We start from the raw sequence: 25,447 nt of genomic DNA, 5'->3' as shown, positions 1-25,447 counted from the left end.
ATGAATAATTCAACGGAGAGGCGATTTACATAGAATACTGATAAGCTAAGAAACTTCGTTAATCTTGTATTGACTTAGACTACGCCAATACAAAACATTGAAAAAATCTTATATATAAAATTCTCATGTCACAATTTTCGTTCCCGTACTCCTCCGAAACGGTTTGACCGATTTTTATTAAATTTATACGCATATTGAGTAGGTCTTAGAATCGGACAACATCTATTTTTAATTCCGCGCGGACGGAGTCGCCGTCGTTAGCTAGTCTTATATATAAAATTCTCGTGTCACAATTTTCGTTCCCGTACTCCTCCGAAACGTCTTGACCGATTCTCATGAAATTTTGTGAGCATATTGAGTATGTCTGAGAATCGGACAACATCTATTTTTAATCCCGCGCGGACGGAGTCGCCGTCGTCAGCTAGTCTTATACATAAAATTCTCGTGTCACAATGTTAGTTACCATACAACTCCGAAACGTCTTGACCGATTTTTATAAAATTTTATACGCATATTCAGTAGGATATCAGAATCTGCTGCTATCTATTTTTCATACCCCTAAGTGATAAAGTTTGTCCACCGCTAACATTTTTTTGAACACATTTTTTTATTATGTGGCATTAAAAATATAAACTTAAATATTCACCCTTCCGTCAACACGTACTATTTTAATAGTAATTTTAATAATTTATAGAAATTCCCTAGTTTTTTAGTCGACTTCAAAAAGGAGGAAGTTATCAATTCGCCTGTATGTCCTTTTTTATATGTGTGTTGCCGCGTAACTTCGCCCCTGGTGATCCGATTTAGATTTTTTTTTCATAAATATGTTAAAAACATGTTTGTGAAAGTGATTTTTATATGTCTGACCGTTCGTTTCCACTGCTACTATCCCATAGCTTGACAATATGTTTTTATAATATATCAGAAGTGGTAATAAAATACTACAGTCAATTACTTTGTTTTGTATAAAGATTTCTATAATAAAGGTTACGTTCAATCACAAATTATTTGCGCGACAAATATTTAACACGTCTTAAAATTTTTAAGGAAACATTTTTTCCTTTACTTCACAGCGTCATCATGTTCAATTGCTTTCATCCCTTGAGTCTATATTAAATTAAGTTCAAACAAGTCGAAAGTAATTGGAAGTCATGGCCTTAGGGAACGAATTGAATATCTGTATTTCATATAAATTCGAATCGTATTTTTTTATATTATAAGGTGTCAAACGAGCGAGCGGCCACATGAAATCGCTGAAATAGCGAAGTGACCGTTGCCCATAGACATACGCAATTGCACATGCGTTGCCTACCTTTAATCGACGGAGGAGAGGATGCACAGAAAGAAAGCATTTTCATGCATCCTCTCATCCGGAAAGCCCACTTCCACTTCCCATACTTATAAGAAAAAGGGTAGGAAGGGAAAGACGACTAAATTAGGCCTCCGGGACGCACACTCATCAGACAAAACGCGGAATTGCTTCCACTTTACGCCTGTCTTCTGTGTGGTCGTGGTATTTCACCGGGCGGGCCGGGCCAATTCGTGCCAAGGCCAATTCCAAAGATGTTAAAGCGGGCTCTACCACTGTTAAAAATCTTGTATAAAATTTATACAAGAATTTATGCAGACGTATTTTCACACCAATAAAAGATAAGCAAGATATTTATCATCTTCATCAGTATCATCATCACCAACTTCATCACTACTAAATGCAACTAAGTCTGTTGTTTTTTGTTTACTTTAACTTTTAACAGTTGTCATAATAGTAGGACATATCTAGTTACTCTAAGACCATCTCTTAGTAGCCACTTAATAACTTTATTAGAGTGCAGAATTTGGTATAGCACGACAAGGTTATCTGGGCCGACAAGATCAGCTGCGGTTACTACTGTCATAAAATATGCAAAACCTACATAAAAATGTACATGACGGGATTCGAACCCAAGACCTGCTTTTGCAAGTCAAGTGCTTAACTACTGAGCCATTGACGCTCATGATACATTTATGTATAGACAATTAAGATACAGTAAAATAAATATAAAAGTACACCTCAATTTCAAAGTGTTTTATATTCAGGTTAATAAATAAGAAGCCAAGTTTTCCCTTTGATCGTTCAATCGTGAGATTGAAGAGTTCCTACTACAAAGAAAAGAATTCTTCTAGACTTTTTTATTAAGCTATTTCATTAACTAACATAAAATATATATTAAGGTTCATTTTTGTTAAAAACTCACGTTAAAATATTTTACATTAATACTAGCTGTCCACCGCGACTACGTCCGCACGGATTAAAAAACTTAGTAGCCTATGTGTCCTTTCAGACTATGTTCTACATGTATGTCAAATTTCATCATGATCCGTTCAGCTGTTCTGCAGATACCTTCAAACAAACATCCATCCATTTAAATATTCGCCTTCATAATAACAGTAAGATTTTTCAAAGAACACGTCATGTTTCATATTATATAATACATGGCTAAGTATTTTGAATATTTTTTTTTTTCTAATTTCTAAAACAACCTCAATACCATGTAAGCTTTGTTAAGGAAATAAAAAAGTTTCCAACACAGCCTTGGGCGTCATGTAAAAGATATAAGTCTCGTTTATTATAAAATGAAATTTGGTAACAAAACATTGCATAATAATTATTTCTATGTTGTAATAATGTACTAAAGAGCGTCGGTGGCTCAGGGGTTTGACTTGACTTGCAATCTGCAGGTCCTGGGTTCGAATCCCGCCATGTACCAATGTGTTTTTCGATTTCCGATTTACATATGTACATTTATCCGACGTTCTTACGGTGAAGGAAAACATCGTGATGCCACCTGCACATATCGAGAAGAAATTCAAAGATATGTGTGAAGTCAACCAACCCGCGCTTGGCCAGTGTGGTTGACTATGGCCTAATCACCCTTAACTTAGGGTAGGCTCCGAGCCCCTCGTAGGGGACGTATAGTAAGCTGATGATGAATAATGTACTACAATTAGAATATTTATTTTATTATGTTATCATATTTACAAAAAATTCGTTGTTAAGATATAATTTTATTTTTTCATCTTTTTGCCGTTAAATTTCAAATATCGAAAGATTAAAAAAGAGTCTGAATACTTAATAAAAAAAAGGAAATGCAGGAATGAAAAAAAATATCTATTGTTTTATTGTAAAATTTTATTTATCGATTCAGAATGAATTAATAAAATCAATTATAAATATTTATACTATTCATAAAGTCTTATGCAATTTGCATTTAATGAAGGAAATAATTAAAACATGACAATAATCTATTCATCTTTTCCACAAGTCTTTGTTACAGTAGAAGATTACAAACGAGTAAAATCGAATGACCACACAGTATGGTATAGCTCATTTCAAGTACCTTGGCGGCTCAAGAACATCGGCGCAGTGCAATCCTCCGTATCCCGCTACGCCCCGCTTCACTTATTTTTTTATTAAATTTTTGTTCTACGCAGCGTCTCGCGAAATTAGAGCTGCCAAGATATTTGCAAAACATTATAAAAGGATACAGATGAGTTACCTTCTTTTACCAGAGATATAGTGAAGGATGTTAATTTCAAACCCACTTCAGAGAAATGTAACTAAATAATTAAGTCGAAAAGTATGTCATAGACAATATGGATTTTGGATGGTAAGAAGCTAATTTAATTCTTAAACTATACAGGTAAAAAAAATCTCTTTCCACTATATCTCCGTCACTGCTAGTTCACTTTTCTTTCAATAGTTGTAGCAACGTTTGTCAAACAGTTTACATAGAGGTTAATACGCGAATGCTCTGAGGTTGGTAATTATTGATATTTGCAGATTTCAAAGCTAAGTTTGATTGAGTGAGCACTGATATCGAATATTCCTTTGATTGTGGAAATCTAAAACCGAACGAATTTCATGAGATTTTCTATAGCAAAGTATAATATATTTAGTATTAGTGTTTGATAATGTATTTCTTTTAATTAAAAAGTTCTAAGTATTTAAGGATTTTGTATATATTTATACCAGAGTCTGAGAAACTTTTAAATTAAAAACTTTTTTTAATTTTTTTTTATGAACACTTCAATGAAGAGTACAATCGCTAAGAAAATTCTTCTCATAATTTTATAGACTGTGTCACAAAATTTGTGTAAATAAATATCGAGTTCAAAGATAATAAAATTTAAAAAAAAATCTTTATGCAACATGTATAATATTTTTTATCTATATGTACCAAAAGTAAATACTACCAGCCCTTTTAAATTATCTAAAGCCATTGAACCCTTACAAAAGCAATAACTATATTAATATTACAACTATTTTAAAATTGGAAATTTTATTACATTTATAATCTAGACAATTTATATAATATTTTTTTAATTTATAAGCATTTTGTAACCTAATCTATCACAACATTTAAAGGCGATATAATATTTGGACCATTTGCTTGCCAAGGATGAAAATTGCAAATATAAATTAATTGTGAGATAAAAAAAAACCTTAAATTAAATACCTTTGTCCGAAATAAAAAAAAAAAACAATTGCTGCCAATGACATTTAGGCAAAGATTTTTGATGCGTCAAAAAATGGAGGGAAAGTTTGTTTTTAAAACATCATCGGACATAATTATATGTGCTATTTTTGAAAGTTAGTGCTTTATATTCTTTAGGAAGATTAAATCTATGTGCGTTTATAAAATTAAGCTCTTTAATAATCCGTTATACCATTGTACAAGATTGTGAATTATAAAATTAAATATATGAATACAGAATATTAAGACAGCACAGATTAAAAAAAACAATTAAGTAACGAAATTTAATTTGAATGTTCTTAATAAAAATGGCATAATAGTTATAGCAACCATTAAATAAAAAAATCAATATTCAATGTTTTTTTTTTAATTTCTTAATTGAAAAGTCTATTGTTTTAATCCAGTTGTCCAGTAATATCTTGTAATTAAAACTTGGCAGTAGATTCGTTGTGCGATCACGCTTTGAGTTACATCCAACATTGTCAAAACGATCTTTGAATAATTATTCTAATTCAGTTTGAAAACATAAATGCAGTTTGATTTATAAATTAAATAACTTTTTATAAATTAAAAAAAAACTACGGTGTAACATTCGATATTTAAAAAAATATAAAATTTGTAAGAATTAAAAAGTATAAAACAGAGAAGAAAATATATAATAACAATATTTTAAGGTACTTTAAGTAGATAAAAATTAAGTGACTTTAAAAAAATAGTGCGTTTCTTATCCTAGAGAGTTATGAAAGATTATAAAATGCTATTTACAATTTACCTATTGATTTTAAGACTAGTTGAGGAATGACAAATATAATTAACATTAATTGAATCACAAAACGTATTCTAAAATTAATTACAGATAATAATTATAAAAATATCACTTTATCTAAAATTACATACGACATTGTTACAAGTGAATGAAATTGAATAAATCGACACAGTGCGAAAATAGTTACATCTCTAGAAATTTAAGATGTAACTCTTTTCGTCGCACTCGGAATATCCTTATAACTCTTGATTGTAGGTTTTTATTATGAAAATATATTTTTAAATTCAATATCTATACATTAATACCAAAATGGTAACAAAAGATTTATATTTTAGATTTAGGGAACTAGAAAATAATTATTTTCATAAACGATATCGAAGTTATAAATATTATTTTTCAAGGTTGCGCAAAGAATGTCCAGTTGCTACAGATGAAAGGTATAAAGTGCAGTTTTTTTATTTAATTTTCTTTTTAAATCCTAGCGCGATGCGCCCACGCGCAGCATCACCGTCTCGCATCAAGTTTGCCATTTTCTTTGACGGGTGTTTCGTGCGGTTTTTCCTTCGACTCTTGGACTGCTTCTAAGCCGATATCAAACGATGGTTGGCGACTGTAAATTTTATTTTAAACTCTTTAAGGTTAAGTGACTTGCTTGAGTTTCTGAGACCAAAATACCCCTTTTAAAGAATCAGGGATGATGATATGTTTTACATGGGGATATTGATTTCAGAAACTCACGGTAAAAGTAGTTTAAATTCCAACAAAATTTAGTCTGGAGTTTATTGGATTACGTTTAATGGAAATAAAAGAAAATGTAAAAGATACTTTAATTTATAATGAGTTTTTAGTAACGATTTTAAAACTAAATTATTAACAGGCAAATAATTATATCAAACATAAAAGCTCTCTGTTGCCAGAGGCTAAGGTCGTAAATAAACAAATATTCATTGTTGTTTTTTATTTATACAAAACTTACTTTTCCGTAAGATAATTTCCGGGAGCCGAAAGCGATCGTCCAGCTTTCGACAAAGCTGTTCTCCGAAGTGATTGCTTATTCGCTTCGTTGTCGATTTCACCGACATTTGACTCCCTACGGGCACTACCTTCACGGCTGCGTAGGAAGGGATTCTTGAAAGGGAAAATAAAATTACAAATTAATGAATAACTTTGACTACTTAACTTAAACATTAAATTTAACTTGAATAACTTAACTACTGAATTATCATATATCTATAAAGTAGCAAGATTTAATTGATTTGTGAAGCTATTTATATGTTGACTGTGAAAAGACGTATACAAAGAACAATTCCTTCTAAAGTTCTGCACATTTAAATTTTGCAAGATTCTTATCATTTTCCTAGTACGATGTGAATCTTTAGTTAATTATCATCATCAGCTCACTATACGTCACTATCGAGGGGCTCGAAGCTTACTCTAAGTTAGGAATAGGTCATAGTCAACCACGCTGGCAGAGTACAGGTTGATTGACTTTAGACATGTCTTTGAATATTCTTCTCAGATATGTGTAGGTGATATCACGATGTTTTCCTTAAAGTTAATTAAATTGTTTTAAATACCTGAAAGCTATGTTTCTTGAGCATTGTTTTAATGAGTATTAGAGTTGAAAGATTAGGTATCGATGTCACGACTCTGGCCATATCTTCATCTGTCACTTCGACTAATCTACAGTTCTCTTGCTCTGAAGGAAGAGGATCTTTCCCACCATTTGTTACCCATTCGTGTTCCTGTAAGCGATTACTAATATTAGTTCTTAGATGATACCTCACCTTGATACTCAGTGTCTACATATTCAATGGTTACAAGGACATAGTCAATTACGCTGGCTTAGTGCGTGCTGATTGACTTCAGTGTGTATGTTTCATCACAATGTTGTCCTTCACCATAACGTTGGATACCTCCCTCCATCTCTACCTCTAATATCTAAATTCTTATAAGGTTTTTTATTTCTTCTGTAAATCTAATATATCATAATAATATGACATTTTTATACAAGAGATGGGGGCAAAGGAGCGGCGGGAACACCGATCAGCGACACCAGTGGACATCCGTAATACGAGAGGAATTGCGGATGCTTTCCTTTAAGGAAATGGTATGCTCGTTTCTTGAATGACCCTAAGTCGACGTCTAACTTACTTTGATTTCCTGCATTAACGCTCTCGTGTTTGGATTTTTGTCAAGCATTCTAGCCAGCAATCGTCGCAGTGGTCGAGAGAGCGCCGGTTTTGAAGGGAACGAGAGTGGCTCAGTTAAGACCCGCTTTTGTAGTTCCGTTGAACTCTCACCACACCATGGCACTCTGCCTGTTACCATCGCGTACAAAGTCACACCTAATGACCAGATATCTGCCGCCTGTATGAGAAAATATCAGTTCAGTACGTGAACATTATTAACAGCAATAAGATACAGCAAGCTTGGAATCTTCTATATTTAATTTAGTATTTAGCCGTGTCCGTAGATTGCTGCATTTGATTTGCAATGTTGCTAAGATAATCGTCAAAATATCTCAAAATATATCGCAATAAAAAGTGATATCAACTTTAACTTTGTCTAGTGTAGCTTATTTATTTTACTTACCTCGCCAATATACTTATCCGCTGGTGCAAATGCTTCAGGTGCTCGGAAGGCGGGTGTACCAACTGCACCGGAGAGTTTCCCAGCGCCTGCCAGTTCACCGCACGCTCCGAGATCAGCCACCTGTACTCGGCCTTCACCGAGCAGTAAATTTGCAGGTTTGATATCACGGTGTGCTATTCTTTGAAAATGTACTATAACAGAAAAAGTTATTCAAAATTGATTACTGAAACATTTAAAAGTTTCCCAGTTTATCCATGCTTCAAAATCTGGAATTGGAGGCCTTGTTCTTGTTTTGATAAAATTACAGAATGTATGAGAGAATAGCTGTCACTCGCGTTTCCGTCCGCGCCAAAGGAACAAAACCTAATTAGTTATTATGTGTTTTTCCAAAATATGCTCTACATTTATGGCAAATTTTAGCGAGATCCATGCAGCCATTCTGGATATACCTTCAAACAAACATCCATCTAAACATACCCATTTATAATATTATTAAGTTAGATATGACAGTTACTTAGTACTATGAATTATGTGTTAATTAAGAATGTACTTACAGTATTCGACACCTAGTAATGAATCTCTAAAATATTTTCTTGCTACATTTTCATCTAAAGGATTTTCAGTCGGTATATCTATCACAGGACCTCCTTCTAACAGCTGGAACACTAAGTACAATTGGTCTTCAGCTGGGTCGTCTAAGACCTGAGCAAATACAAATGTTTTTTGATGAAAATTTTAAAATTAATCAAACGTTCAAAAAAAATTAAAAAGAAATTATCATGACTTACCTCAACTAATTTAACTACATTAGGGTGGTCTAACTTTTTGAGCACGGCTATCTCCCTGTAGATCCTTTGCAGCGGGTCAGGCGGGGGCCCGGGAGCCTGAGGTCCGGGGCCTGGACGCCGCGGCGGTGCTCGCCCGAAAAGACCCGCGCGTCGCATCAACTTACGTTTCGAAAGGATCTTCATTGCCTGCGTTAAAAAAATTAAATAGTGTATCACTGTAGTATACAGGATATCCGGAAAATATAATAAAGGATCGTAAGTACAAGGTGTGATTGAATAGTGCATCACTACATTATACAGGATGTCCCGAAAATATAACGAAGGATCGTAAGTACAGGGTGTTCGGAAGTAAGATGTATTATGTTCAAATGTATCAATAAACTTACATAATGCGTGTCATCCTCTTCGTTATAAGCTAACTTAACAATACCGTAGGAACCCTGAAAGATTAAAGGAATATAGTCTCTTGCTTTCATTGTATATGATTGTAAATTTGTCTTATAGAAATTCTCTTACAATTCTAATGGACAAATATATTTTTAGCGCTAAGATAATTTGTCGGATTTAAGAAGAGATTATTCTAAGTCAATGTCCTTTGTTGTGGATTATATTTACTATTTGGAAAAGAGTACTAGAACTACATTTAGTCTAGATGATCAAATAAAACACTAAATTTTGTGTACTAATTTTTTGTCTTTAAAATGGTTAATAATTCATTTTACTGCTTTAAGATCACAAAAATGCTTGTTAAAATCTCTTAAAGTATGTTTTGAAAACTTACTTATCAAGTTAATTTTAACTGACACACAGCTGACGATCAAGAATAACATACAATATTTAATAAATGGTCCTTCCTTCAATAGTAAATAGACCACTATCTTACTATCTTAATAAGCTGGAATAAAGAAATTCTAGTATTATCGTACCTGACCAATTGGTTCTAGCAACCGATACTGGTTGAGCTGGACGTAGCCTGGCGCCTGTGCGAGGGAAACTCGACGGGATTCACGGGGCGCGCGTCGCGGGCGAGGAGAACTATGCCCACTACACTCAGCAGACTTAGCTGCGTGAGACCGAAGTAGAGTAGAACGTTCGGTGCATGTTGTTAGCCTGTTTATGAGAAGTAATAATTTAGTAATGGTCTCTGATAATTAAGTGTAGATAGAACTTAGTTTGCCTAGCGACTATTTAGCGTGGTTAAGAGAAGCCAGTCCAAACCGGTTCTCCGTAATGTGTCTCGTAATTTTAGTAATCTAATAAAGTAAATTAGTTACTTCATATCTCATAGGACAACATAATTTTAACAGAGGTAGAGCCCGCTTTAACATCTTCGCATGAATTGGCCCGGGAACACAGGTGAAATACCAAGACCACACGGAAGACAGACGTGAAGTGGAAGGAATTCCGCGTTTCGTCTGATGAGTGTGCGTTCCGGTTGCCTAATTTAATCCTCTTTATCTTCCCACCGTTTTTATAATAAGGAAAGGATGGGAAGTGGACTTTCCGGATGATAGGATGCATGGAAAGGGAAAATATTTTCTGTCTGTGCATCGTATTCTTAAAACAATTTTAATTAATTTATGATAATCGTCTTATAATCAAACAATATCGGGATCTATTTCGATTCCAACGCCATCTATGGAAATAATCAATACATTAATATGTGAATGTTGTGTCTAAAGCAGATATTTTGTCTCACCTGTCTCCATCGGTCTGTTGCCATCTTTTATCGACTTCATTTTTTCTATTAGCCTCTGCACTGACGTCGACCGCAGAATGTCTACCGAAGAAAAATAAAGTTCTATCGATAAGTGCGGCATAATTTTTTAAATCTTTATATATATAATTCTTCTGTGAGTGTGTATGAAATTCTGTGAGTGTGTATGTCACTGAACTTCTCTCAAACGACTGGACCGATTTTGATGAAATTTTTTGTGTGTTTTCAAGGGGATCTGGGAATGGTTTAGATTCACAATTTTTTCCGCTGGACAATGTTTTTTTAATTAATTTTTAATTTATTAGTAGTTGTTGATTTTGGAATGTTTTACAGTGGATCCGACAGACGGCGCTACCATCGCAGTGTCAAATTTTAAATAATTTTCAAATTAAAGACGTGTAGACAGGACAACGTCTGTCGGGTCCGCTAGTATTAATATAATAAGTAAAATATTCAAGTGGGAAAATCGTAAAAATATTTTCAAAGCCAAACGAAGCTTGGCTATGTGAATTGCAAATATTTGTTAGTACATTACAACAATGTTATTTACATATATTGATGGTTACCAAATATATCGGCCGCATAACTATATCTGCAAACAAATTTGTCACGAAACGTAAATCATTATGTTTATTTAAGAAATATTAGGTTATTAACTGGTCATGATTTTTACAATCCTTTAATTATCATAGTTGCCATAAACTATAACAATGATTGTATTAAGTTTAGAGCATAGATAATATATTTCATAGATTTTTTTATACCATAAAGTGGAAAACGAGCGAGCGGCCACCTTTAATCGACGGAGGAGAGGATGCACAGAAAGAAAATATTTTCTAACAAACATCCATCCAAACATTCGTATTTATATAATTAGTTTTTTTTATATCATATGGTGGCAAACGAGCGAGCGGCCACCTGAAATCGCTGAAATAGCGATGTAACCGTTGCCCATAGACATACGCAATTGCATACGCGTTGCCTAACTTTAATCGACGGAGGAGAGGATGCACAGAAAGAAAATATCTTCTAACAAACATCCATCCAAACATTCGTATTTAATGTTTGGATGGATATTATTAGTAAAATTTTGGTTTCAGAAACCTACAGTAAGACAGATAATTAGTGTTGCCTTTATGTCATTTGAGTCGTGAGGAACTGGGCGTTTTTATCGTAAGTTTTCTTAATAAGAATCAAGGAGTCATAACATGATTTATTAAATATGAAGTTAGGTATACTCGTTGTAAGATAAACATATTATTTACATCGACATTTCCTACATTTGCATAATAATAACGACCTTTTTGCGTCATTATCTTAGTTAATAATAATGCAATAATAATTATAAAGCATGTTATTAATCTTACTAATATTATAAATGCATGGATGTATGTTTGTTTGAATGTATCTCCAGAACGGCTGTATGGATATCGACGAAATTTTGCATAGATGTATAACATAGTCTGGAAGGACACATAGACTAATAATTAAGTTTTTAAATTACCTCGCCAACGCAGAATACCTTTAAAATATGAAGTGAGACAATGTCTGGGTTGAATAAATTATTTTCCTAGAAGTTGTTAAATTGTTAAATATATGGTGACTAGTTGTTTACTAAATGAAAACATTTGTATAGATTTTTCTTCGCTAAGCATGAATAATTATGTATGCTTCACGCTTAATTTAAAACTACGACATAAATTATAAATATTTTAGCTTAAACAATGTAACATAAATTTACAGTAATAAATATTTATATGAATTATGTGTTTAAATTTTTTATACTATAAGAGCAAGCGGTCACCTAATTTCGCTAAAATAGCGAAGAATTGCTGCCCATAGACTAACCTTAATTAAAATGAGAGGGGGACGCACAAAATGATTCACCTACCTACGCTTGTCCATCCACCATTAATTCCACATCCCCTTCCCATTCTTTCCTTCTAAGAAAAGGAAAATTAGGACTACTGCACGCACACTCATCAGATGAAACTCGAAATTGATTCTATTACAAAATATTTGTACATTTGTATTTTTGTATGTGGCAAATAAATTTAAAAACTAAACCGGTTTCTTTTGAACAACATCGTTGAATAACATCAGCTATATTTGTTGATAAATTTTTTTGCTCCCGCGACCAAAGTCGCAGGCAAAAGCTAGTAAAGAATAAAATAATGATACGTGTCATAAAGGTATCGTAAAACAAATAAGCAATTCCAATCATTTATCCAGCTATATTCGAATTGTTACGATTTGTGGGAACTGTCGTTTACAGACAGAATTATTAACATAAATCACTTTGTTTCAATTATTTAGAGGCCTGTGCTATGACATAAGCGTTTTATTGCTTTAAATATTTGAATTTTAAGGTGCAGGATCTGTTAACCTCTCGCATAACCTACTATCAAATAAAAACGAACAATAAGTTCTAAATTAACTTACTTGGGTTAATTTATATTCACATAAACATTCGACATTTGTTCAATTTTAAAAAGGAGAAGCATAAAAAAACTTGCTTGGGTAAACTATAATAAATAATTAATTATAAGGACGTTTAGTATTTACATATCATCATGATATGTACATGTGAATTTATTTAGTACAACGACAGCTCTCTGCCTAGTCCGTTTCTCAATAGTCAAGGGTTTTAATGAATGAACGAGTTATGAATATATCCGTTATGGCGGGGGTGTTTGTAGCCATTTTGACCTCAACCCACGCGTTATATCATTACAAATATTAAACAGTATTCATTGTAGGTCATAGGAGTTATTTTACACACATAATACGACACAAGTAGTCAGGTTTTACTTAGTCTTACCAGTGGTAGAGCCCGCTTTAACATCTTCGCACGAATTGGCTCGGTTAGCCCGGTGAAATACAACGACTACACAGAAGACAGGCGTGAAGTGGAAGCAATTCCGCGTTTCGTCTGATGAGTGTGGGTCCCGATGGCCTAATTTAGTCCTCTTTCTCTTTCCACTCTTTTTCTTATGAGGATGGGAAGTCGAAGTGGACTTTTCGGATCAGAGGATGCATGGAAAGGAAAAAATATTTTCTTTCTGTGCATCCTCTCCTCCGTCGATTAAAGGTAGGCCAGGCCACATGCAATTGCGTATGTCTATGGGCAACGGTCACTTCGCTTTTTCAGAGATCTCGTTTGCCACCTTATGATAAAAAAAGACGTTATGTCGTCAGCTTTTCCAAATACCCATCGAGTCTCTACCTTAAGTTAGGGGTCATTTATTAAACCACGCTAGGCCAAAGCGAGGTTGTTGACTTCACAATTATCTTTGAATTTCTTCAGAGATATGTGCTGAATGCATGAAGTCGTTGTCCTTCACCGTAAGAATATCAGAAAATACGAATTTCATGGCAATACACATTGGTACATATCTGGGATTGATCCCTGAACTGCAGATTATTAGTCCGGTGTACACTGCGCCAACTACGACGATGGATCTTTGTTATTATGTAAAGTTTTTATGACTGAAGAGTTAAATGAGTCTAAAATAGTTGTGGTATTTATATCAACACGTTTATTGACCACTATTATTAACCACATGTAGGCGGGACGTGCATACGACTCATTATGTGGCCTGTTAATTAATTATTGCGGCTAATTGCGTCCTTTTCTAAAGTGTTTATTATTAAAATAATTTTCTATCTTACATTAAGATGTAAATTATAAACTAATATTATAAATGCGAAAGTTTGGATGGATGTTTGATGGAAGGTATCTCCAGAACGGCTAAATGGATCTGGATGATATGGCACAGATGTAGAACATAGTCTGAAAGAACACATATGTAACTTACTAATTTTTTTTATTCGTCGCGTCCATATTATTATAAATGAAAGTTTAGATAGATGTTTGTTTGAAGGTATCTCAACGGATCACAAATGTACTTGGCACAGATGTAGAACATAATCCGGAAGAAGACATAGACTACTTTTTAAGATATTTAATCCTGCGCGGGCAGAGTCGCGAGGGACAGCTAGTAAGTATGAAAAATGTTTCAACATTTTAACGAAGTAATAATCAACTAATTAGTATTAAAATGTATTATTTTAAATTCTTATTCACGTATTTACAGAATTGTGTAATCAATTTCATTATTTCTTATATGTTTTTCATGGATACGGTATGTATATTTACGTATGTTTTTGTGTTGGTGCGCCTGCGCAACCTCGACTTTGTCCATAACCTGTTCTTCAACCTTGAGACGACATCAAGATGTGATGTCAAAACCCGAACGTTCGCTTTGTTAATAATATCTGAGGCATTAAATCATCACGTCTTATCATGTTAATGTATGAAACATTCTGTTTATTAATTTACTAACTATCGCACTCGACTCCATTCGCACGGAATTAAAAAAAAAACTTAATTGCCTTTATTTCTTCAAGCAACTTTATAAATCTATGCCAAATTTCCGCGAGATCCATGCTGTTGTTTTGGACATGTCTTCTAGTAAACAGTCATCCATCCAAACATTAGTAAGATACAAACTTTAACCTAACACTTTATAAAATGTATAACGAAGAATCTCCATATAATATTCAACATAACAGTATTAATACGCTTCTCGGTCTGAACGGAATGAATTAAATACATCACACTTGATCGAATCGATCAACGATTAATAAACAGCGTCGTACGATCGCTCGATAAGTAGTTTTATTGACACGTTATTTGTTCCTTTTCAAAACAACAATGACCGCGGACGATGCCAGACCGTATCAACGCTTGATTTTTAACACCACGTACTAGACTTAAACATTAAATTCTCATATAAATATAATGTCATCTTACTTCACAATTTTAATGATATTAAAAAATACGAATTGGCCCGGCTCGCCCGGTGAAATACCACGACCACACAGAAGACAGGTGTGAAGTGGAAACAATTCCGCGTTTCGTCTAAAGAGTGTGTGTCCTGGATGCCTAAATTAGTCCTCTTTCCCTTCCCACCCTTTTTCTTATAAGGAAAGGTTGGGAAGTGGAAGTGGACTTTCCGGATGAGAGGATGCATTGAAAGGGAAAATATATTCTTTCTGTGCATCCTATCCTTCGTCGATTAAAGGTAGGCAACGCATATGCAATTGCGTATGCCTATGGGCAACGGTCACTTCGCTATATTAGCGAATTCAGGTGGCCGCTCGCTCGTTTGCCACCTTATGATATTAAAAAAAAATCTTTAATTATATAATTAAATTATTATCAATCTTATTTATAATATCGTCGCAATTTTTTTTAAATTAATTCTCATAAAATTTATATCAAACTCAAAGTGGTAACCACAATCAGTTCCGCTTGTCTTCACAATTCTAAGACGAGAATCTTGAACTAGTTTCGAGGTGGAAATAAAAATAAAACAGCAAAGAGTTTCCTTAATAAACAACATACGTTTTGTCTGTTGTAGAACTAACAACTGTTTGAGCTTTTACTTTAAAGTTAAAACAGACTTACGAAGTTTCCTTGGGCTAGTTTGTATTAGTTATTAAGTTAAAAAACGCCTCATCCTATAATTAAAGTTGGATTTATTTAATTTGAAATAAAAACTCTCAGTAAAGTTATAATACTAATTATACTTAAGCTCACCAGTACTAAACAAACATTGTATTGTGTACGAAGCTTAAATCTTACTAATATACATGTATGGATGTTTGTTTGGAGGTATCTCCCGATCTGGCAATGGATCCAGCTGCAATTTAGCATAGATGAAGAACATAGCCTGAAAGAAGACATAGGCTACTTATTAAGATTTTTTTAACCGCGCGGACGCAGTCGCGGCCGACAGCTAGTATTTTGTATTCGTGGGTTTGCACTTTCGGAACAACCTTACAAAACATATTGTTATCTCTCTTATTCTCTTTGAGATAAACAGAGATAAACAATGTTTTACGACTACGTCATCATAACATTCGCAGTTTAATTGACCGTGTCGACAAAAGAGGAAAAATCTCAAACTATATGCTATTATCAGAATCGTATTTCATCATCAGTTAAGGGTGATTAGGCCATAGTCAACCACGCTGGCCAAGTGCGGGTTGGTTAACTTCACACATACCTTTGAATTTCTTCTCACATATGTGCAGGTTGCATCACTATGTTTTCTTTCACCATAAGAACGTCGGATAAATGTACATATGTAAATCGGAAATCGAAAAACACATTGGTACATGGCGGGATTGGAAACGTTTTTAATTAAAATTAAATCAATGTAATTATATTAACAAAACTGATCTAGGTCACCACTGGCTGGAATGAAATAAAGACTAAAAAAATATAAAGTCAACAGTTTTGTTTCTCAGTAACAACTAAAATAAACATACGAATATCGTAAATGTTTCTTTATAAATTAATTAAAACTTATAGTAACATGTTTCTAACATGTTAACGAACTTTGTCTTAAACAAAAATATGTACTAACAATTTTGATATTCATTAACAGAAAAATATATTTCATTTTTAATTACGATCTAATAATGGTGTCCTATTCCTAATGGGAGACTTACCCTACCAAGTAGAGTAGGTAGCCGGGCAGACGGTCGGCCGTAAAAAATAAACAAAAACTTTATGCGCCTACACCAGATGAGTGAGATAAGACCAAGAAGAAGAGCATAGATCAAGCCGTAAAAATAAACTTATATAAGTACTATCTATACAGTGAGAAATATGTATGTATATGAATTAGAGGCATACCTACGTGACTAATTAAAAATATATCTAAAATTGTACGTGATACTATGCAATAATTTTTAGATCGTACGTCTGACATGAACTTGTTAAATCAGGTTAACTAGCTGTCGCACACAAATCCGTCCGCGCAGAATTAAAAAAATAATTAGTAGTCTATGTGTTCTTCCAGGCTATGTTCTACATCTATGCGAAATTTTTGCGGGATCTGTACCTAATCCTTTAAACATTCGCTTTTCTAATATCAGGAAGATAGGATATAAATTCGTTATTCGCGTCTACGAATTAACTTCGTGACTGACAAAATATCACTGTTGTAAGCTAGTGTTTACTTCCTGAATCGTGTACGATCAAACGTCTAACAACAATGCAATTAGGCAATTTAGGCAACGCATATGCAATTGCGTATGTCTATGGGCAACAGTCACTTCGCTATTTCAGCGATTTCAGGTGGCCGCTCGCTCGTTTGCCACCTTATGATATAAAAAAAAATAACAATGCAGATGGATCTAAAATAGCCGCGTATCGAATACATTATATCGGGCGACAGTTAATATATAAATTGCAAAGCTTATGTAACAAAAGTTTATTTTGCTAAATAAATACCGGTATTAAATTAAAACTGTTTACTAGGACCACATAAATAAGCATCTGTCTGCAATTTATACTGCAAATAAATTTATACGTATACGGTGCGATTCAAAATAGAAACGATGTGAAACCGATCTTGCATTACAGGTGTTGTTTATTTGGCTGCTTGCCAGTTGGACGATTTATGACCTTAAAACCTAAACAAAAGACTAAAAGAGTGAAATAGTGACGTAGAAAAGGGGGCGTTAGATAGCGCCAGATGAATGGATAAAATATGTACTAGTAAATTTATACCCCGTGTTGTTAAGACATTATTAATTAGAATCACTTGACGTGCTTTCGCTACAAAGTCCAATGTCAGAATGAATAGTGAGGGGACACAAACGTCGACATTTTAGTAAGGATAGTGTTGGGTCAATACACTGCCACATTTTCGGATCTTTTTCCTAACATTATGTATTAATAATATTAGTTTCTGATATAAGAAATAATATCTATGTTTTTATCTAAAATATATAATTTACTAGCTGTCGCCCGCGACTCCGTCCGCGAGGGATTAAAAATAGATGATGGCCGATTCTCAGACCTACTCAATATGCTCACAAAATTTCATGAGAATCGGTCAAGCCGTTTCGGAGGAGTATGGGAACGAAAATTGTGTCACGAGAATTTTATATATAAGATTATGGATAAGATCATCCTGAAGTTTTTGTCTAAATCAACTACATATATATTCCAAAATTAAAATGATCGCTCTGTAGGTTAGCCATTTTCAGTTTCTATACTGTAGCTACGGACCGTCGATATTATTTATATGTTAGGAAGTATGGCTCTATGCCCAGAAGACTATGATTTTTTTTGTTCTGAAACCCTCATTAATTTATAAAAAAAATATATTTTGAAAATATTAAAATATGTCGCTTTGCTTACTTTAATAAAGCCAAATACGAAACCAAAATAAATATATAAAGATTTTTATAAAGTCTTAATGAAGCTGAAAAAATACAATTCCACCAAAAAATATAAACTTATTTGTATATCACTATTTGACATCAAACATAAAACCTCCTTCCTGAAATAACTTACAATCAATATTTACGGACGTGTCATTTGAGCTCACTTGTTTGGTCGGCTTATATAAAATGCTGTACTAACAATGTTAAATCTATAATGTTCTTACTAATATCTACATCATTATTTATTTTCAAATAAAACTTCTTCCCATCATATCTTCATTACAAAAGACTTACGTGAAAAAAAGGAAAGACTAGACAAGTCTTTCCCAAAGTGGACGATAACGCCGCCTTGTGGGCGCTGTAGGTCTCAAAGGCGGCGGTAAGAGACCCAGAAAGAAAATGGGGGCGTTGTGTAGAGGCACTAGCACAAGCGTAGAACTTAGTTGGAATGGTAAAAGAAATATTAGTATTATAAATTTACAAAAAAATCTGCTGATATTTAAAAAAAAATTGTAAGAAAATGGTGGCAAAGAAAAGCGGACTAAAATTAGGCCGAAACGCACAATCATCATACGGAATGTCTTCCACTTTACGTCTTTCGTTGTGTGGTCATTGTAAATTCTTGTGAAAGGTCATTGCTAAAATAATCAGATGTTTCCTTACACATCACTTGTTTAACGTGTCGTATATATTAAAACGCTCAGTTTTGGGAGACGAGGCTATGGCCTCGACCCCTCATACGATCCGTAAACAATCGAACTGTCCTTGCCGGCCTACGGCTTCCCTGTCATCCGACAATTAATATTGTTTCATTAAGAAAGTTCAGCATTTCCTTATTCGTTAATTTGATCCTTATTTTCTATATAAAAACTAGCTGTCGCCCGTGACTCCGTCTGCGTGGATATATAAAAACTTAATTAGTGTAGCATACCCATCCAATTATCCACATCACATCCATCTAAACATTCGCATTTATAATCTTAGAAAGTTAAATAAAAAGCAGCTCTACAAGGCATAAATTCGAAAAAAAAATGAATAAATAGTATCCTATGTCTGTCTCCTGGCTCTAAGCTACCTCCTCACCAATTTTAAGCCATATCGGATAAGTCGTTCTTATATATAGTGTAACTATATATATATATATATATATATGTTTGTGTATACATGTTGAGTTATTTAAACAATATAATTATAATTGGGGTGTTCTTAAAACTCTAGTGAAGGTTTCTGCCTTAAAATATTTTAAAAAAAAGTTTAAAATGAAAGGAAACATGCATTAAGTGTATTTTCTACTGTTTTGAAATTAACGTAGGAACGCCTTTTTTATATTATACGTTAATATTCTATGCGTAATAATGTGTGAAATTTTATGATTTTTTTTTATAATTTTAGTTGTATAGTAGCAATGTGTCTTAATAGATTTTAAGGCAAATATTTACCTTGTTGTCAGAAGAGTCTTTGAAAACGTTTATTCATATTTTAGTTACCAAAGTGTTCATAAATATTTTATTGCGTCGGCGTAAATAAATTAGCTATTTAAACAATCCACAGAGTAAAGTCGAGAAAACATTACACTTTTGTCAGTCGGGTGAAAAGATAAATACGGTATCTTAAACTTCAAAAGGTTACCTTTGGAATTTTATATTATCAAAACATTTTTCGAGTGATACAGCATTTTGTTATTAACCAATTTTAAGATAATGACATCGACTTTGAAAGTAAATAACTTATCTTTTCATATTAAATTAACAATGTATTTCAGTTTGTGGAAAATTTTTCCGAATTACGGATAAGAGAAAAAACATAGCTAGCAATTAAACGGATCATCATCAGCTCACTATACGTCCCCACCGAGGAGCTCGGTGCCTACCCTAAGTTAAGGGTGATTAGGCCATAGTCAACCACGCTGGCCAAGTGCAGGTTGGTTGACTTCACACATATCTTTGAATTTCTTTTCAGATATGTGCAGGTTGCATCACGATGTTTTCCTTTACCGTAAGAATAAAACGGATAAAATGTACTATCTTACTAATATTATAAATGCCAAACTTTAGATGAATGTATGGATGCTTGTTAGAAAGTGTCTCCGAAACGGATTTTAATCTAATTTGGCACATTTAGGACATAATCTGAAAGAACACATAGACTACTTATTAAGTTTATTGAACACATTCAATACCGCCGACTCATCCTCCGAGTTCAGTTGTTAACTACAAGTTAGTATGTTAAAATCGTAGTGGCATTGTAAGTGTTAATTCCGCGCGGACGGAGTCGCGGGCAATAGCTATTTATAAATACGACTATTGCACAGAGAGCAGCGTACTCCATTGATAAGTACGAATTTCAATCGGGAGTTTGCTATCAAGAAAGAAACGAATGTATAAAACATTTTCTATCTCTTTCATGTCTTTGAAAAAGGTAGAGACAAAAAATGTTACGCAGTCATGGTAGAGGTAACAGAACATTTATAATTTTGTCATTTAAATATACGTTATTAATTTAATCGACTTTAAAATGAGAAACGAGTTATAAGCAATTGATAAGGGCCACGTATATTTCCTACAAGAAGACGGTGACATACTTTACCGTGACTAATGGACATTTAATTGTTTATTCATTAAAGACGCTTATAGAATTCCGAATTTATTCATACTGCGTAGTTTTCTTGTTTACTTCAAATACCGGTACCTCCAGAACTGTCATACAGAGTAGCTTCGACAGTGGAAAGCTATGGTAAAAACACGGATTAATATTCCTTGGTCCTTTTTAAAAAAAAATAACTACGCATGCACCGTGAGGGATGGTTGACTTTCATATCTTTGAATCCCTTCACGGGTATGTGCAGGTTGCATCACGTTTTTCTTCACCGTAAGAGCGTGGGATAAATGTACATATGTAAATCTAAAAACACATTGATACATGGTAGAATTCGAACCCAAAATCTACAGAGTGCAACATCTCAACTGTCGCTCGGCTGAATAAATGGCGATTATAAAGGTTACATTTCAGCAAAATATAGACTTTTTTTCTTATGAAGTCTGAAGATTTGTTTACTGTTTATTTAGGTATCTACAGCAACTATACATTGCGTGTTTAGTACAAGCAAAATAACTTGTTAAACATAGCGATATTTTCGCCTTACTTGAGGGCGAAGTACTCTTTCAATTAAACACGAAGGAAATTAAGCCCAATTCTGTCAGAATTCGCTTTTATGTTCGCAAGCACGAAACTTAACAACACGCAAGCTTCTTAATTGTGCGTAACATTTTAATTTCAGCCAGTCACTAATAAAAAAGAAATAGTTTTATTAATAAAAAAAAAAACTTTAGGTCTTTAACATTGCGTCGAAAGTGAACCAATATCGAAGCGTAACGCGAATTCGATTTTGGAACACACCACATCTATGTATGTTTATACCAAAATTGGATTGGATGAAGCAAATAGGTTAAAACAACTTTTGATATACAAAAATGACTAGTTCGGTTCCGCTGCAATTATAGAGTTTTAACAACCGAATAGAATAGAGGCTCGAAATTGTTAACCTTTTGAAAACTGTTAGTGGTCTGTTGAAGGGGTTAAAGGGGGCAAACGAGCAGCGGGAACACCCAGGTGCTCATCGACGCCCATGGACATCAGCAATACCAGAAGAATCGTTCATTTGTTGAGGTTATATGCCGGTTTTACTGTGATTCAAATTGTTCTAGATCTGCCTTCGTCTACATCTGTGAATATACACATCGAATACATTCCGTCCTATTTTAGTGAATTCAAATCGGACACGTCAACAGATCAAAGACTTGTTAATTGCAAATTAAAACACAACGATTTTGAACAAGATGCAAAATATTTTTTGACTAAAAAAAAATTACTTCTCTCTCTGTTTCTCTCTCTGCCTAGCTTTCATCCCACAAGATGGGTGGTGACAGCTAAAAAAAAATAAAAAAAAAATTACTTCGTTCTTACTAAAAAGTTGACATATATTTTTATTGTTTAAAACCTTATTTAACAACATTATCATTTTAATTTTCTTTGAAATGAAACAAACAACAATATTTTTGTTTGCAAGTATTAAAAACGTGGAATTTCAAGGTTACATGTTTACCAAGCATAGAATAAAGACACCTTTGTTTACGACTGTACGTGTTCCTTTAAAAGACGTCAGTTCATATATTTTATCTATAGGTTATCGGCTCAGATATAACCCGACATTAATAGAAATACTATTTTCAACTCACAACCGATAATAAAATGTCTATTTCGTATTCAGTTGCATTAACGTTTATACGATCTCTATTGAAAGAGGTCACTAGAAATAGGAACATTGAGCGCGATCTTTAACTTATGAGGAATCTCGAGAATACATTCGCATATCTTTTGTTTTGGAAACTATCAAATTATTGGTATTATACAGGAATATAGATACAGTATGATGTTTTGTTACCAATTTGCTAACCCATAGTTCCGAGTACCATTGAAAAAATAAGGTGATAGGTGACATGATCAAAGTACATAACAACAGAAAAGACCGATCGATCTGGAAGATAAAAAACTGGTGAGCACACATTGTAAGAGTAGGAAAGGATGATGATGATGATGATAATTCTTGTAGAACCAAAGGTCTCCAAGGCAATATTGTCTGCAAGATCGTGCTGCAACCTGTACTTATCTGCGAAGGAATTCAAAGATTTTGAAGTCAAGAAATCCACACAGTGCCAGTGGTTGCTCATGGCCTAGTCACCCCTAACTTGGGGTAGGCTCCGGGCCCCTCAATGGGGACGTGTAGATGATGATAGCTCGTTGCCTCCTTCTGCGAGTCAGTTATCTCGCAGAGGGAGGCAAAAGAGCGGGAGCGCGAGGGAGATCCCCTGGCGCCCCCGCTCAGACGTAGAAGAGTGGGGCGGAGAAGGCGGCAGTATATCGCCGCCCTCCCCCCCCCACAATAGCCCTCTGGTGATGGACACGGGGGAGTCCATCACCGGCGACTGAGGGTTGCCTCCCCCCCGAGAGGGAGCTGCCTCGGCAGCTGGCGCAGACGGGGCCGCGGACGAGAGCGAAAGCGTGCCCGTGGTCCCGTCCCGATGCGTTGGAGGAACAGAGGGGTTTAGTGGGTATGCTTCCCATCCGGAAGAGAATCCCACATAACTACCGCGTCCCCCCCGGGGCGCGGAGTATGCATAAAGCATTCCCCTCTGAAAAAAAAAAAAAAAAAAGATGATGATAGCTCGTAGAACGGACGATTGGTAGACACAAGACTGAAGTTCTGTTTAAAGAGTATATAAGGTCTCGTCAAAGAGTATTCTAACCAGAAGTTCCAGATGAGGCTTTGGCGATCAATGTACAAATAAAGTACGTATATAAAGCAGCAAAGATCCCATAATTTGTTACGATATTTTTTATGTTGTGTGCTTCTTTAATGTTATGTCTAGACACTTTTGACGTCCAGGACATACGGAATGACCTTATATAGTTTTTACTATAGTATATAGTCCCCAACGATAGGTTGCAGACAATTTATAGTTCGATAATACATGTATCGAAATTTTCCTTACTCCTTTAAACGTGTGAATGTTTATGGTGTAGGATTTTGTAAAGCATTTTTGGGGACTTAGAGATAGAGGTTTCCAATGATGACCGTCTTTATTTATGGTATTAAAGTTTAATGAACAAATTTTTTTTTTCATATATATGTAATTATTTTCTATTAAGTCATACAAGTATACGTTTATTACGTGACAAAAATAAATTAAGGAATACAATTACAATAAGAGCAAGATGCTATAAACTAATGCCACTGAGAGCCGTGTCGTAGAACGGTCTGACGGTATTTCCAAAACAATATGATTGAATGTCCTTCAAAAGCAGGTGACTCATATTCTCAAAAGCCAGCAACGCATCTGCAGTTCTTCTGCTCTTGCGGATGTCCATGGGCGCTAATGTCCCCGCCGCTTTGCCCCTTCCTCTTATAAGACACGCAATATTTTTTTTACGAGTGACGAGTTTTTCGGAGCGTGACATTTAGTTAAATAAATAAAGCTATAGAGCACTACAAGTGAGACAATCTGTCGAGAATGGATGTAACCTTATATTACTTGTTAAGATAAGTGTCAACTGACAAAATAGTGTTTTTTTTCTAACCAACGAATTTTCTTGACAAAGTACATAATATTACAGTCATATGAATATATTATGGACCAATCTTGTATAATTTTGTTGACGGTTAGATCAAACATACTTTTAACCGTAAATTTAACTGATGTCAAGGCGCTGGTTATAGATATAGTTAGTTGATGCAACTGACCCTTATACTAAAAATGCGAATGGTTAGATGGATGGATGGATGTTTGAAGGTATCTCCGGAAGGACTCAACGGATTTTTGATAAAGTTTGGCATAGATGTAGAACAAAGTCTGGAAGAACATTTAGGTTACTTATTTTTTTTAAACAATTAGGTTTTTTATAAAAGCGTTTAGGTTTAGGTTAGTACGAAGTAAACATACGATGCAAACGAGTCGTTATGTTTCGTGTTTACATAGGTGCGGTCCACTCGCCTAACAACGATGAATTATTGGCAAAATATTGACATGGATTATTCATTAAAATCCCGTATATTAGAAGACTAAATCACAAGGAGGATATTATAAATTCACTTTGAAATAAAAGATCTGGAAAGTCAAATTTTCACAAGTCATTAAAACTTCACGTTCACTCTTAATTTTTAATTTAATTTGACCGAACTAGTGTTGACCACTTAGTGAGAATGGATGATGTTCGAGGCATTAAACGCATACATGAGACGGCACAGTGGTCGTCGCCAAGT

General features: G+C 34.2%; 1 protein-coding gene across 2 annotated transcripts in view; it reads right to left on the bottom strand.

Moving 5' to 3' along the window:
* Nucleotides 1-5,350: 5,350 nt before the first annotated feature.
* LOC106117999 (calcium/calmodulin-dependent protein kinase kinase 2) overlaps nucleotides 5,351-25,447 on the bottom strand; it is a 71,664-nt gene continuing 51,567 nt past the window's right edge. The window contains exons 3-12 of one of the 2 annotated variants that reach the window (XM_013312550.1): nucleotides 10,363-10,443; nucleotides 9,590-9,773; nucleotides 9,050-9,103; nucleotides 8,664-8,849; nucleotides 8,430-8,577; nucleotides 7,876-8,066; nucleotides 7,435-7,650; nucleotides 6,858-7,025; nucleotides 6,257-6,408; nucleotides 5,351-5,890 (exon numbers count right to left, since the gene is read on the bottom strand). In XM_013312550.1, coding sequence (XP_013168004.1) covers nucleotides 5,785-5,890; nucleotides 6,257-6,408; nucleotides 6,858-7,025; nucleotides 7,435-7,650; nucleotides 7,876-8,066; nucleotides 8,430-8,577; nucleotides 8,664-8,849; nucleotides 9,050-9,103; nucleotides 9,590-9,773; nucleotides 10,363-10,443 — 1,486 coding nt within the window. In that variant the 3' untranslated portion in view covers nucleotides 5,351-5,784. The remainder of the gene's footprint in view (nucleotides 5,891-6,256; nucleotides 6,409-6,857; nucleotides 7,026-7,434; nucleotides 7,651-7,875; nucleotides 8,067-8,429; nucleotides 8,578-8,663; nucleotides 8,850-9,049; nucleotides 9,104-9,589; nucleotides 9,774-10,362; nucleotides 10,444-25,447) is intronic. The other variant, XM_013312551.1, reaches the window with a different exon arrangement.

This window comes from Papilio xuthus, unplaced genomic scaffold (assembly GCF_000836235.2).
Source record: "Papilio xuthus unplaced genomic scaffold, Pxut_1.1 DF827679.1, whole genome shotgun sequence".
Lineage (NCBI taxonomy): Eukaryota > Metazoa > Arthropoda > Insecta > Lepidoptera > Papilionidae > Papilio > Papilio xuthus.
The sequence above is the reverse complement of the archived record's forward strand: the minus strand, read 5'-3'. Positions and strand labels throughout refer to the sequence as shown.